We start from the raw sequence: 14149 nt of genomic DNA, 5'->3' as shown, positions 1-14149 counted from the left end.
TTTCACAGTTAGGGAATGGTAATCATTATATTGTCGTTGCTCCAACATGAGGAAACACAATATTCAAAGGCCTACATGCCATCTTTTCAGTTGTTCACTTCCTTGTTGACATTTGTTCCAATAGTAAAAAACATACTCCTCGTCCTGTTAGGTACTTTTTGCAGTAGCAGTGCTGAAACTCCCTACATTGCATGCCAAAACAATGTACAAGTCATTTTCAGGCATACCAACGCAACACTGGATCTGACATCAAATCTAGGGATTTGGAGATTTCTCTTACAAGGTAGTGTGGCTATGCCTCTGTTGTCAATCAGGCTAAACAGATATATTCAGTCATATATATCATCTGTTACACCTCCCAAGGAGGACTAGAAGAACTGTAATATTACAGACATTCTCTACTCAGTACGGCCCTGGAAACTGATAAAGTGAAAATACCTACAAATGTGCATTCAATAAATAGTGTAAAAAAGTATGAACAAGCAAGTCTGAGGCAGCTTTTCACAGAGCAACAATGTGGCAGGAATGCTGTACCTGAATGATGGCATACATCAGCGTGTGGAGCAGAGGGATGATGATTTTGCGAGAGTCCCATCTCTCAGCCTGTAGAGAAAACACACACTGTCAGGGCTCCACTCTGCTCTACATTCACTGCTACTAGAGCTGAAACGATTAGTCGATTAATCGATTAGTTGATCGACAGAAAAATAATCAGCTTCTTAACCCATTATCAATCAAAGAAAAATTAGGAAAAACGCTAACATTGTCTTTATTAAATATTTTTTACACTGCATATGTGTGCATATCTTTGATCTTCAACTTGTTGCGAGTTCATAGATATGAGATACTGACATTTTCTTATCATACTATATGTAGTATTTGGGCACATTGAACTGCTGTTTTTTCCTAAAATATAATGGAGTCTATTCTAAAAACAGTAGTCCCATGTGCCCAATGACTAGATATAGTATTATGATCGATTCTAAAAAATTCCTCACATTTGTGCTTAGGCAAACCCGGAGAACACGTCCGCCAAAGGAAATTAAAAATTTCAGTTGCGGGCACAAATGGATTAAAAGATTTGGTGCTTTTGTGTGCTCACATTTCAAACAATTAGTTGAGTTTCAAATTGTCAACAGTGCCACTTCATAGATCAAGTACCTTTTCCAGCTCTTTTATCAGCACCCTGACCAGAGATAAGCTGTTTGCGGGACTGTTTTGAACGTTCTTGTGTAGCGTCCATCTCAGCATGCCTGCACACACAGATAAACACATTACACAACACATTAACAGATGCACAATTTCCACAGTACTAACACAAACTTGTTAGATGTGTCACACCTTTCCCCATTACACTGCTAATCCGCAAATATGTGATGACTAACAACTGAACAGCCCTCATACTGCTGACACCGCTAAAGTTCCACAGTGTGATTAACACTAGGAGGCTGGCTTCAGTCAATATCTATTCAGGGAGTTTTACGGAGTGGAACTGCTTTGGATACAGAAAAACACAGTTCCTCAGCAAAGGATCGAGTCAGCTGATGTCTAATCCACACGTCCAGATTTATTGAACCATTGTGAATGTGAATGCATTAGTTACATGATGAAGTTATTCTTTTTGCTGTGATATAATCAGATGATGTTGTTTGTAAGATTTCATATACTACGTGTGAGCAGATCACACATCAGTGCTGAGAAATAAAAATCGTAATACTTTTACTTTATTTCAGTGTGTTGTAGTAGATCTATTGTACCTACATTCAAAGGGCTGCTGGTTGTCTGTTTGCCTGGGCAGCACAGCCTGGATCCTGCGGTAGAGTTCTTCCTCTGGAACTGTGGGGGAGCAGCCGGCTGGCAATAAAGTCGAGAGGTTGGGTGTTAAAGTCTGAACATGAAAAACTACAATGTATTCTATTTATTTAATACAGAATAAATAAGCTTTAAAGCCAGAGACATGATACCAAATGACTGCAAATGTAATCATGCATGTATCCGAGGGGGAGGTTAATTCATTTTTCTGCACATATCTGCATCATTGCATACACAGTGTGTGTGTTTGTGTGTTGCATGTACCTGTTGGCTCCATGCTGCGCGTACTGCACACGTTATCCCAGGAGGCCTGGTTGGTCATGTCTCACATTCATTGTGGGTCAATTAACTGTAATCAGAAAGAAGACACACAGACGGGAAGTGTCAATCATGTCTGAGGTCAAACACTAAGTGGGTGGGCGGCCTGCCTGACTTATGGCGGCTGACAGTAAATGTAGGTATGACTTTTTTGTTTCTGTCTGCTTGCTGACAGCAGAGTGTAAAGTTACACAGAAACACTGAGTGAAGCTATTTCCAACTCTCTCTGCTCACAGACAGAGGCGATAATAATATCACCTCTACCTGCATGTGTCTCTGTGTGTTTCTCCTTTTGTACTTGTGTGTGAAATATATTGCCTCCAGTTAAGTTAAGTTACTGCTGAAGGGTTAAATCTAGGGCTGTCAATCGATTAAAATGTTTAATCACGATTAATCGCATGATTGTCCACGATTAAGCGTGATTAATCGCACATTACATGTACCTTAAGGGGAGTTGTGTCAAGTATTTAATAATCTTACCAACATGGGAGTGGACAAATATGCTTGTTTTATGCAAATGTATGTATGAATTTATTATTGGAAATCGATTAACAACACAAACCAATGATAATTATTGTCCAGAAACCCTCACAGGTACTGCATTTAGCATAAAAATATGCAAATCATAACCTTGCAAATTCAAGCCTAACAGACAACAACAGCTGTCAGTGTGTCAGTGTGCTGACTTGACTATGACTTGCCCCAAACTGCATGTGATTATCATAAAGTGGGCATGTCTGTAAAAGGGAGACTCGTGGGTACCCAGAGAACCCATTTTCATTCACATATCTTGAGGTCAGAGGTCAAAGGACCCCTTTAAAAATGGCCATGACGGTTATTTAACCTCCTTTGCGGCGAGCTCGTATTAGTACCAATGGATTCCTTAGGTTTTCTAGTTTCATATGATGCCAGTAGCTTTAAAACTGAGCCCGGTACAACCTCGGAAGATCGATTGCATTAATGCGTTAAAGAAATTAGTGGCGCTAAAACGAATTTGTGTTAAGAAGAAGAAGAAAGGCACTTTATTGATCCCCGAGGGGAAAATCAATTTTTTCACACAGTACATAGTACACACAGGCCCAAATACACATACACATGCATTAATGAAGAGATGTCAGAGCAAGGGGGCTGCGTCTTACAGGCGCCCCGAGCAGTTGGGGGATTGGTGCCTTGCTCAAGGGCATCTCGACAGTGCCCAAGAGGCAAACTGGCATCTCTCCGGCAACCAGTTCACACTCAGTACTTGGTCCATGCGGGGACTTGAACCGGCAACCCTCCGGCTCCCAAGCCAAGTCCCTATGGACTGAGCTACTTTGACAGCCCTAGTTAAATCCAAAGTTTAGTATTTAAAGTTTACGCCTACACACACGTATACACATACCTACCAACACATACTAGAAAGTGTTTAAATAACTTCAACCTACTTCAACGCTCAAGCCACTTACTTTATCTCAGGTCCCACACAGGTTTATGAGTCACCTCTCGAACCTCCGCGACACTAACTTCATGGTGAAATTTGGCTAAACCTTCTTGAAAATCTCCCCTTATGATGCTCGTTTAGTTTCAGATCCTTTATGTTGAAATGAGTACATCCAACATGAATAGACCATCAAAACCACAACAAACACTAAGCGCTAATAGCCACAGGAAACTGCATTTCCTGTAGCATTAATAGTGGATAGTGGATGAGACGTTCATGCTTCAGTACGTTTTTTTTTTCTGCTCTCAACATACTGACCATAATTCATCCTCATACGACCGCTTTGGCACAAATAGAGAGCACACGAGGCTGATCATAATCTTAGTGTAAACACCAGAAATGCATCATAAGAACCCTCAGTCACAGAAAACAAACATCCAAAACAGAAACCAAATGCTTTCACTTTATGGAACTTCTCAGCCACCAAATTAAATTAAATGTAAATGTCAAAGCGTACATCTGTAGCATCACACGAGGCAGCGAAACCACCAAAACCATCCTCATATCCATTTCCAATTGCTAATGTTTACCAGTCAAAGCATAACAGGTGTAAAGTAGAGGTAATATTACATAAACGTACCTTGTCCTATCCTGTACAGGCACGAATCAAACAGTCCTGCAGGTCTTTTACATACACACACTACGCTCTCTGTACCGAAACTAACAAGTGTGTGGCACACAGAGAGAGCGAGAGAGCAAGTCACAGGCAAGTGAGGACAGCAGAGTAGAAGGGGGAGGTGGAGAGAAGGAAGAGGGGGGGGCGAAGTGTTTGTATGCGCAGGTGTTGGAGTGTGTCAAAAAGAGTCATAACCTGTTTGGGTCCTGTGTAGTTGGCTCAAAGCTGATTTGGATTTCTATTTTTGGACTTCTGGCTCACAACATTTTGCTCTTTTTCATGTCGACATTCTCCTTATTTCTCTTTCTCCCTCACACACACACACACACACACACACACACACACACACACACACACACACACACACACACACTGCACTGAGGGTCAGTCCAGAGGTCGCATGTGTACAAAGAAAGGATTTAGTGTGATGGATTAACCTTGATCCCCCTAAGAGAAGTAGAGCTTTCGAAAAACAGCGAGTTAAGAGCGCTGCCTCAGCAGCTGAGCGCTGCCTGTTTGACCACAAGTTTCCGGTTGCCTCTAGTGTATTCACTCTCTTTCATTCTCCCCCCCCGCCCTCACATCTCTGTTCACATCTTCTGTCCTCTATCTGGGGTCTGTGATGCACATGATGTCTCCAAAATAATTTCATTTTCTTTTTTCTGTCTTCTTCTTCTATACGTACAAACTAGGGCTGCACCATTATGGATAAAATAATAATCACGATTATTTTGATCGGTATTGAGATCACGATTATTCATTGATTTTAGGGACAAGATATTTTCATTGCAATTTCACATTTAAATAAACAGAGCACTGTTTTCACTTCCATGTTGTGCTGAATGTTAACCTATTACTTTGTTATTGTCATCTATAGTGGTTATTTGCATGATTAGGAAATAAATGATTACATTTGTATTTAAATATTTGCTTGATTAAAAAAAATCTTGGCATTAATAATTCTAATTTTATATTATAAGCTGCCGAGAGCTAGTGTTAGGAAGTTAAACAGGTCATATTTCCCTCTCTATTGCTGTGAAAACATCTCCTTCAAACAACTGGATTTATTCAAGTTTCTCACCAAAAATTTAATTTTACAAGATTACATTTGAATGCATCATGATAGGGTTATAATTTCCCATTGTTTCATTTTTACGGAGTAGAGCTTGAACGCACCATAATGTGCTCCGTGTTGTCGGTAGACGAGCTGGTCACTGTGATCACTCTGAGCAGCATCATGGGAATGAATTACAATATAATAAATGTCTGATTAAGTTAGTTGTTCCAAATGTTTAAGGTTGTTTCTCCACGGCTTATTTTGGACTTGCAGTTGTAACAAATAGTAAGCTTTATGTCTTCTTTACTCACACTGAAGAACTTCCACACCGACGATATGTTCTGTGTGTGTGTGTGTGTGTGTGTGTGTGAGAGACGTTACTGACTGTGCTGCTGACGTAAAACCATCATGTGGTGGCTGCATATGTGTCTTGGATATATGAATGTGACAATGTTGAAAACTGGCCGGCTTCGATCGGCTGCTGACTGACGGTGCATCTCTAGTTGTTAGTTTAGGAAACGCTTGATTTGTGCAGTTTTCTATGAGCGGAGCATTTTAAATGTCAATATCGCAGTCGAGGCTGCACGGTGGTGCAGTGGTTAGCACTGGCGCCTCACAGCTAGAGGGTTGCAGGTTCGAATCCGGCTTGGGACCCTTCTGTGTGGAGTTTGCATGTTCTCCCCGTGTTAGCGTGGGTTTTCTCCGGGTACTCCGGTTTCCTCCCACAGTCCAAAGACATGCAGGTTAGGTTAATTGTGGACTCTAAAATTGCCCGTAGGTGTGAATGTGAGCGTGAATGGTTGTCTGTCTCTGTGTGTAAGCCCTGCGATGGACTGGCGACCTGTCCAGGGTGTGCCCTGCCTTCGCCCGGTGTCGGCTGGGATCGGCTCCAGCCCCCCCCCGCGACCCCTAACGGGATAAGCGGTTGCAGATGGATGGATGAATATCGCAGTCGATCATTTTCATTTAACTGCGGGAAGCCAAAATCGTGATCGCAATGGATATTCGATTAATTGTGCAGCCCTAATACAAACACAGACACAAAAACATACTGGACTGTATATAGATATAGAGAACTCACTATGCATACATATGCATGCAAAAAGCATCCATGTGCGCGCATGGACTCTCACCCACACAGATGTTGCAAACACTCTGTTTTTACCTCTCCAGCGGAAACTATTAATGCACTGTAGGAGCTGACACATACACAGCATTTCCTCTCTGTCAGAATGAGTGGGCAGACAGCGCTCTATATTTAGACAGACAGACAGAGACAGGGAGCTGTTGAAAGAGAGTGAACCAGAGTGACCGAGAGAATTAGAGTTTATAAAAGCTTAAAAATAGACGCACCACATCATTCACAGCCTGTCCAAATTACTAGCATGGAAAAACCAGTCTGCAGAATGTTTTCTGGGAAAAAAAGCAAGCCTCTTAAAATAGAAAAAGCACCATCACAGCTTCTTGATTGTCAATCTAATATTACTGTGAATGAAAATATAAGACTTAAGTTTGTTTTTGACTTTGTTCAAAGTCCACATGCTTTTCTTACACAATGCATTTATAGAATCGTAAATACACAGTTGCTCTAACAAACAACACCTAAAGGGATTAGAGAGGGAATTTGACTTTTAACTGTTAAAACATTAAGTAATCAAACAAAACCAAGTTAAACACACTGTATATGTGGACACTGAGGTGAGAGGAATGTGATTTACTGTACTAACAAAAAGCACTTAACGCCTCAGCTGCACACAGAAGCAAAGACAGATATAAAACGCACAAATACTCTTGCACCGTATAAATCAACACACAGTGCATGAGAGATCACGGCTCCAAATATCACCAATCTGAGTCAATCCTTTGACACATTTCCTTATCTGTTTGGACTTAACCACTGTGCATCATTCAGTGACATCCTCTTGCATCATTTTAACAAACCACGAGTGGTCAGGTAGGGACAACAACATTCATTCCTTGATTTGTACACATTGTTTCTGCCAAATGGCCCTGAAAAGTGCTAATGAATAGACCACAAGCTGAAATGCTATTACAGTACATATGCCAAGGCCACATGCCAGTGAAACAAACTTCCCCTATGACTGTTGACATTTTACGGTTAATGTGAATCAGTTCCCAATCCGAGTTTCGTTTATGATACACATATGTACACCTTCCTCATGCGGGCAGCGGGCAGCCGTCGCGGTGCGTCGTAGCGGTCGGCTGAAGTCTCAAACAATGCGGCCGAACAGAAAACAGGAGTACTCATTTCCGCTCAGGCACGCTGCAGATATCTAGAGAAAACAGGAAGGACCTGACAGCGGCGTGTGGAAGTGCGTTCATATGTAGAGCCTCAGGGTTGGTGGGTTTGTGCGTTTGCTTGATTGGAAATCCCCATGGTGTGTCTTAGACCAGATGGGCCTCACCGTCTCTTACATGTAGACATGGTCAAAGTGGAAGAGCAAGGAAAGCACCTGCAGAGAAAGTACAGAGTGACACCGCTTGAATTTCCTGATGGGAAAGTTCAAGTGTGGAAGTGAACTGTGTGTGCATTGTGTTTAAGAGGCTTATGGTGAAAGCAACACTATGAAATTCCTCATATCTGTTTTTCCTCTTTCTCAAGGAGATAGCAAATATGACACTGTGCAAATGTGGAGAGAAAAAAAAGTATCTTATATCCATGGAGCATCTCAGGAAGAGTTTACATTTGAGCTATAAATCAGTCAAACCAACTAAATCATCTTGCTGTATAGCCAACAGACAGTTTGTCATCTTTGATTCTAACCATGCAAAGACTCAATGCAGAAACGCACACTCGCATTCAACAGTTGCAAAGACACCCCTGAGACGTTTTCATTCAGTGTGAGCAACGGGGGATATCAATCAAAGAGATTTCCTGCATCAACATGCTGTGGACAATATGAGGAAGTCCTGTACCGGTGAATGTGTGTCTGTGTGTGTGTGTGTGTGTGTGTGTGTGTGTGTGTGTGTCTGTAAACCTGCCGAGCCTGACTGACCAGGAATTATTTCCTCCTCAGGGTCTGCAAACATTGCATGCAAAAATGCCCCAAATTTGCAACAAACAGGTGAATATGTCATAAAAAACTAACAAAAATTCATTGAATGGAGGAGTTGGTGTAAATACAACGTCCTAGTAACAGATGTGAGTGGACAGGGTGAAGATGTATTGCTGCTGGGGGTAGTGTGCTAAATCCATCAGGCAAGAGGAAGACAGATAGGAAGAGGTAGATATGCAAAGGGGTTTCCAGAGAAGGCGCGCGTGTGTGTGTGTGTGTGTGTGTGTGTGTGTGTATGTGTGTGTGTGTGTATGTGTGTGCGTGTATGTGTGTGTGTTATGAACCCTTCTGTGGGGTCTTTGGTGGTGAAAACTGGGTTAATCGGTCCATTAGGGGTCAGCCGAGGATGTGGCATTTTGGATTAGGCAACATGAGTCAGTTGAACAAATACTATATTGAAACACAAATGGAGATGCAAACACATGAGAGCTTTATGCACAAGATCCATGCAATTTAGTGCACATGCAACTCCAACCACTGATTTACACACTACTGATTCGTCTGTAGCTCAAAAACTATTATAAATCAATTTGAAACCGTTTTTCTGCTTTCTTTGATCTTTGCACTGACAGTGTAACCTGTGCATGACCCCTTTACTGCAGAGATGTCCATCAGCGTTTTGGAATGGTGAATAGATTCATTCTTTATGCATGAAATACTTCTAAATCCATTCTTATCGCGGATAAAAACAGCTCCAAACAAAGACGGCATTGTTACCATAGATACAGCTGCGGCCTAAGACAGAAAGCCTGTGGAAAACCAGCTGAGAGCTGTGGGGGAACACTGAGTATGAATGATTTATGTTTTCACTCAAACTCTTACTGAATCAAATAGAATATTGTTTTGTTATATAGAAGGACAGGTACAGACTGTTTAGTCGTCTACTGCTGTTGTGACTTTGGTTTACAACTCCTCGCCGGTTTATGAAGAAATCTTGGGAAGGAAGCTGGTAATTTTGTGTTTGTTTCAAATATTTTGTTTGCTTGTTTTGTAAGAAACTGCTATAGTACATTTGAGGCATCCATGCTGTTTGTGTACCTGTTCAATCAATTGCAATGCATCTCAGATTTTCCTGTTATTTAAGCCACATATTGAAAGTCTTATACAAACTGTAACTCACTCTTTGCTTCTGTAATATGGAAGTTTTTATTGGACTTTAATAGTTGCTATCCACAGAACACAATCCACTAATGTGTACCATGATCCACAAACATTTCCCTATCCACAAACATGTATGTTCTGTTTTGTGTTGTGTAAAGTCACATCCACAGGGCGAATTCATACTGCAGCAGATCTTACAGATTGTTTCTACAGATCTGCTGCAGTATGAATTGGACAAAATTACTTAAACATACAGGAGGGAGGTTACAAATGTCACGTGGCCCAAAGACCGACAGGAAGCGATCCATAAATGCGCAAATATCATTCCACGTGTACAAATAGATGCACAAATGCGTATACAACGCAAATACAAAAATACATGTTTGAGGATGGTGAAATATTTGTGGATTGTCTTCTGTGGATTACAACTATTAAAGTCCAATAAAACTTCCATACAGTGAGCCCCCAGCAAAGCACAGGACACAGTTCATCCGCAACATTTGACACATTCTCTGACCAAATATTCTGGATATTCTGCAACTGACCTAAGTGGAAAAGTAAACATTGTTTCCAGGAAAGAGTAAAAAAACGGGTGAGGATTCCTGTTGATCGACAGTCTCACCACGCAGCAGACCATATTTAGCCACTGTGGGCATAATGAGACAACGCAGTAATATGGCGGTAAACTTTCACAGAAGGTCACTGAGTGTAAAGTGATCCAACCGCTACAAGCACAGGATGTACCAAGTGCGTCACATAGACATGATCAGCAACACAAATAGATCCCCACACACACACACTTTGCATGAAAAAGCCTTAGCCACGTTGGAGACTGCTTTCCAAGGAGCCCACAGGTACACGACTGCCAAGAAGTGTTGCCATTTGTTTTTCTATTCCTCACAGGACAAACAAACGGGTGGCGTCTCAAATTGAAGAGAGTCTGCGGCTGTCTGCATTTAGGGAGCTGCAGTATGTGGATTTAAGGGTGTTTTGTCATAACTTTGTCATTTAAAATGTTGTGTCAGGTTTTCCGGGAAAAAGCAACAGTTGTGTGGGCCGACGAGGGCCCAGCACTACAGGGCAACATCTGCCTAAAGAAACAAATGTAGTCTAGAGGTGTCAAGTGAATTATATTTGTATAGCCCAAAATCACAAATCAAAAAAAGACTTAACAATTAACCAATTATTAGAATAGTTGCAGATTTGTTTTAACTAATCGATTAGTTGAGAAAACATTTCAGCTCTACAAAGCTCCTAAACTAAACTAAAATACAGACTGATATAAAGTGCACCGTAAAGCGGTTTTGTGCATGACTGTGAACCCTGGTATGAAGGTTTCTGCTGAGCACTTTGTTCATAAGGCATCATGTCAAGTGACTTAGTGATAACTTGAATTAATAAGGTCATCTGACTGAGCTGAAGTGGTCAAAGCCTCAGCTGAGGCATACAAGTTTTGTGTTAGCACAGACAGTGTGCAGACATGGTGGAGTCCGTTTGATCTAACTGCCCTAAACTAACTGTTTCTCTTAAAGCCCAAAGGGGAAAAAGGGATTACAACAGAGTTTATTGAGTAGTTTTCCTCTGCAGCTGGAGGAACTATTCAACAAGCCCTTACTGTCAGTGTCTGCAGCATAATCTACAGCATGTCACAGGTCAGCTCAGTTTCTTCTCTTTAAATCACAATTAGAAACAGATTGTTTGCTTAACTGCGTTTCTGGTATGGTTGGTACGAGAAACCAGTTTTCAACCAGCAACCACCAGCTAACTCAAACACCTGCCCATTTTTGCCAAACTGCTTCTCCAACTTCGGCGTACCAACCAAAGGCCGAACACTTCCTTGTGTCAGATCCACTGCTGAACTCATGTGGGTTTACTTTACCAGCATCACTTTATGATTTACTGATTCACAACAAATAATATTTTAGTGTTAAGACACTTTTGGAATATCCCTCCAAGGACCTTGGTGCAGAAATTACTTTTAAGAGGGTGACATTTTGTAGAGGACTGAGAGGTCTTTGTATAGAAAGGTTTCATGTCTCATGATGTTGACCCTCATGGGATGGAGTGGCTCAATGACTCACGCCCTCCCCATTCATCAGTTATGGATCTAATTTTAATAAAACATGGATGAGACGATGGACTCTGACACTGTCTTTTAGACAAGGTTTAGAGGTGACACAGATTGACCCAATGGCCTTCATAGTAAAAAAAAAAAATGGCAACTTGAAGGTCCAGTGCGTAGCATTTCTATGGGGTCCATTGGCAAAAATGGAATATAATATTAATAACTATGTTTTCTTTAATGTATAATCACCTGAAAATAAGATTTTTTATGTTTTCTTTACCTTAGAATGAGACGTTTATCTATATCTTCACGGAGCTCGCCGCCATGTTCCTACAGTAGTCCAGAACATATTTTGACCAGTGAAAATAGGTCAGAGGTGTGCAAAACTTTTGCATAAATAGAGCCAGGGCGAGCGTTTTTTCAAACAAGCGACACGCTGCTTTGCCTGTTTGCTGACGCACGGAGCAGGTTAGGACATCAACACATTCGCACCGCGTCCAGTTAGGAAGAGGTGTTACACTGACTTTCCTATTAAACTATTAAAACGTGTTAGGTCTTCGATCTTACAAAATAATTCTGAGTGTCATGATACTTTCTACAAAGTGACAACCCCCATGGCTGGGTTGCCTGAAGATAAGCCTACACAATGGCTGCTACATGCCAATCGAAAGGTAACTGATGTAACTGAGAAAACCCCAACTTCTCTACATACTGTACAGTAGATAATAAGTTTGTTGAAAATTACAGTTGTACTAAGAAAACTTCTTGGCTGGATGAGTGTTTTGTTTTTGGGGTGTGTTTGTTTAATTGGCAGCAGATTAATCCAGTCAAAATCCGCTGACGTGCTGCTTTCTTGCTTCACCTAAATCCCTCCCGAGCTCTACCCTGTATCCCAAATTTGTGGTTCCACACAACAAGAATGCAGCGACAGGTACATTAGTGTTGTTTTTTTATAGTCTGTGCTTGCCGCCAACCTTCTACAATTAACTTATTGGGTAGAAGTGCATGCTTGCAGTAAAAAAAAAAATTTGTATCTGCAATGATGCTGTTACTGGAAGGTAAACTAAGAGGAAGAAAGGCTTAGTTTTGTGTTGTGTGAAGCTTTATGTGTTTAGTGTGTTCATTATCATTCTTACAAAGGGTGTTAAGCCTATGATTTATGACAGCTATTACTTAATTAATTTTTGTGTTGATGCTGTAGTGCGGTGTTAATTGCAATCCAGCGTTTCCTTGTGCACCTGTTCCAGTTGTCCTCATCTCACCTGAACAATTATCAAACAATGTTTGTGGTGATGTCATTACATATTTGGTCACGGTGAACGCACTTATGATACGGTTACCATTACATCGGAGATCAGATTTAACACCATGTGGACTGTAACTACTTTTGCTCATCATGTGTAGTTGAATTATGATTGTTCCTTATAGATTTACGGTTGTTATTTAATGTCCCCATATATGTTTCAAGTTTATTTCCTCCTCTATAGAGCCAAGCTCAAGACTGGATTACCAGCATTCAGTTGATGATGGCCTAAATATTTGAAACCACTTTGTCACTGTTTTGTCATGTCTAACTGGAATGCCTCACCCAATAGATGACATCATCAGCAGTCTGATTTGATTAGAGAGGTCATTCTTAACTGGGCGTTGTGTTGCAGTGGATAGCTGCAAAACCTTCATGTTGCCAACATTTGAGGTTTACAGTTTTCCTCGTTCGCTTTGGCTCAATTCTTGAATGAGAATTAAACATTAGGTTCAAATCTCTTATTAGTTTGTTGTTCACAACAGATTTGAATTTTTTCATTCATTCAAGCAAATTGCATGTGTTTTGGCAAAAGAGTAAGAGTCTACAATTTGCACAATAACCACTCACACGTCTTGCTGATCAAAACTGATGAGTTGATTCTCAGTGAAATTGTCTGATTCCTCTTCACAATTTCTAAATATTATTTCATCATTTCAACACATTGCTACACAAATATATCTACTGTATAAACACGCATACATATCCTGTTTCTGTGTACTATTGTTCGGTATTTACTTTCCCCAGTAAACTTTTACCTACTGTAGAAATTGGAATCTAAAAAGCTCATTGCGAAACACATTAGCATTCAGCGAGACAAAACTGACATTCTTGTAGCCTAAAGTAAGCAGTCAGTGTCAACAAAAAGTAGAACAAAATGGAGATTTGTATATAAGAAACATTTCCAAGGTTGAGTGCCGTGGTGAAAAAACAGCTAAGCATTTTGACCAGTACGACTCACACGATGACAAAACAACTTTTCATTTTGGTGACACAATAACTAGGTTTTGAAGCATGAATGAAGTGTTTTGGGTGAGTTACTACCTTTTGCAGACATGCAATAGAGTTGTGATGTCCCATCAAATTGACAGTTTAGAGAATGTTAATTTAAAAAAATGAGCCAAAGCGATTGAGAAAAACTGTAATATGTGCCTTATTGCTAAGGATAGCAATGCTTCCATACTATGGGTTATTGCCCATAAAATTAAGCCATTATTGGCTCATTTTTTGGAGCAAAACTATCACTTACAAAAGGGACTAATATGGACACACACACACACACACACACACACACACACACACACACACACACACACACAC

General features: G+C 40.7%; 1 protein-coding gene across 3 annotated transcripts in view; it reads right to left on the bottom strand.

Annotated features, from left to right (window-relative positions):
• pik3r6 (phosphoinositide-3-kinase regulatory subunit 6) overlaps positions 1-14149 on the bottom strand; it is a 30965-nt gene that overhangs the window by 14968 nt on the left and 1848 nt on the right. Inside the window, exons 1-5 of one of the 3 annotated variants that reach the window (XM_074630518.1) lie at positions 4422-4533; positions 2077-2161; positions 1762-1854; positions 1162-1253; positions 535-603 (exon numbers count right to left, since the gene is read on the bottom strand). In XM_074630518.1, coding sequence (XP_074486619.1) covers positions 535-603; positions 1162-1253; positions 1762-1854; positions 2077-2134 — 312 coding nt within the window. In that variant the 5' untranslated portion in view covers positions 2135-2161; positions 4422-4533. Of the gene's footprint in view, positions 1-534; positions 604-1161; positions 1254-1761; positions 1855-2076; positions 2162-4190; positions 4346-4421; positions 4534-14149 lie in introns of those variants that run through there. The other 2 variants (XM_074630517.1, XM_074630516.1) reach the window with 2 other exon arrangements.

The sequence above is a fragment of the Sebastes fasciatus genome, chromosome 3 (genome assembly GCF_043250625.1).
Source record: "Sebastes fasciatus isolate fSebFas1 chromosome 3, fSebFas1.pri, whole genome shotgun sequence".
Classification (NCBI taxonomy): Eukaryota; Metazoa; Chordata; class Actinopteri; order Perciformes; family Sebastidae; genus Sebastes; species Sebastes fasciatus.
This window is presented reverse-complemented; position numbering and strand designations above follow the sequence as displayed.